The sequence below is a fragment of the Cyprinodon variegatus genome, unplaced genomic scaffold (assembly GCF_000732505.1).
Source record: "Cyprinodon variegatus isolate N-32 unplaced genomic scaffold, C_variegatus-1.0 Scaffold1080, whole genome shotgun sequence".
Taxonomy (NCBI): domain Eukaryota; kingdom Metazoa; phylum Chordata; class Actinopteri; order Cyprinodontiformes; family Cyprinodontidae; genus Cyprinodon; species Cyprinodon variegatus.
This window is the reverse complement of record NW_015151533.1, coordinates 237,051-238,395: the sequence shown is the minus strand read 5'-3', so window position 1 is coordinate 238,395 and position 1,345 is coordinate 237,051. Positions and strand designations below refer to the sequence as shown.

General features: G+C 41.4%; 1 protein-coding gene across 1 annotated transcript in view; it reads left to right on the top strand.

The window, feature by feature from the left end:
- Positions 1 to 1,345, top strand: part of map2k7 (mitogen-activated protein kinase kinase 7) — a 31,103-nt gene that overhangs the window by 13,955 nt on the left and 15,803 nt on the right. Inside the window, exon 4 of the mRNA XM_015400186.1 lies at positions 217 to 283. Within this exon, the coding sequence (XP_015255672.1) occupies positions 217 to 283 (67 nt within the window). The remainder of the gene's footprint in view (positions 1 to 216; positions 284 to 1,345) is intronic.

Here is a 1,345-nt window from a genome sequence, read left to right as displayed (position 1 = left end):
AAAATATCAGCGTTTCGTGTTCGTTTTGACTTTGTGTGGACGGGGCCTTAGATTCTTCACCATCATATCTATTGGGAGCCACCAGTGAAGGATTTCTATGAAAAGACGGATTGATGAAAGCCTCCTGTTATGAATGGGAGATCTCCAGCTTCTAAAGCTCTACATAACTAAGACTTATTTCCTGTACTCTTTTATTTTCATTTTTTGTTTTTTCAGTGTGGAAATTGACCAGAAGCTGCAGGAGATCATGAGGCAGACGGGTTATCTGAAGATTGATGGTCAGGTGAGGATCACACTTTAGCATTTTAGTGTCCAACATGTTGCAGTACTGGAGCTTAAACGTCTATCCAGAAGCTGAATGAGTAGCAGAGGAATATGAAGCTCACTAGAATGAAACGCGCTGCCTTGGATATTTGTACAATTTTGTGCTGAAAGCCCTAAAAAAGGAAAAGGCGACGACGTATTTTGACAAAGACGTGGCTGAGCAAACTACGGCTACTACGGTCTGTCAATTTTACAGAAAGAACTCCATTTCACTCATTGCCCCCCCACCATGCTGTTGGGTTTACATCTTAAAGGAAGATGAAGAATCCTTGTTTGCCCACTGAGCGATTTGCCCATGACCCCCTTACGATGACCGACTGAATGTAAAACATGTTTGATTTTCTCCCGACCTTACGATTCCTGATCAGGAGGTGCTCATGAGAGGCTGGTCGCCCCTCGTCACCCCCACCTGTACGCTACGCCATGCACAATCAGGCTGAAAGTCGGCCCTATCAAAAAATTCTCCCCGGACTGAAGAATCAGCCTGAAAAGGGCAAAAAAATCATACAATGTACGCTGGGGCTGGGTAAAAAAATCGATTTTGAATCGATTCCTTTACATTTTTGCAAAATCGATGTCCAGGGAATGAGATCGATTCATTTTATAGTGACCCGCATGACATTCACATTCAAATAAGCAGAAAAGATGCTCTCAAGATGACTTTAAGCCAGACAGCTGCAAATATACCCAATAGGTCGACTGAAAACATTAACAAATGGAGGCCTGAGCAGCAATCACCCTGTAGTTACAGACAACGCTGCAAATATGGTTTGAGCATTGGAGATGATGCAGCTCATGATTACCTGCTGTTTCACGTCTGCTTGCTCGGGTGAGGCTTCACTTTTTCACTTTTCACAAACAAGTTTATACTTTTAAGAGAGTTTTGTTCACATCTCAAGTTTTAACTCTCTGATTTACAAGTTTGCACTTTGTGTTTAATGTGACAGGAAAAAATAAAATGCATGAATATTTTGAAACACAGTTTCATTATTGTAAAGACGTATCGAATCGTAATTAATTG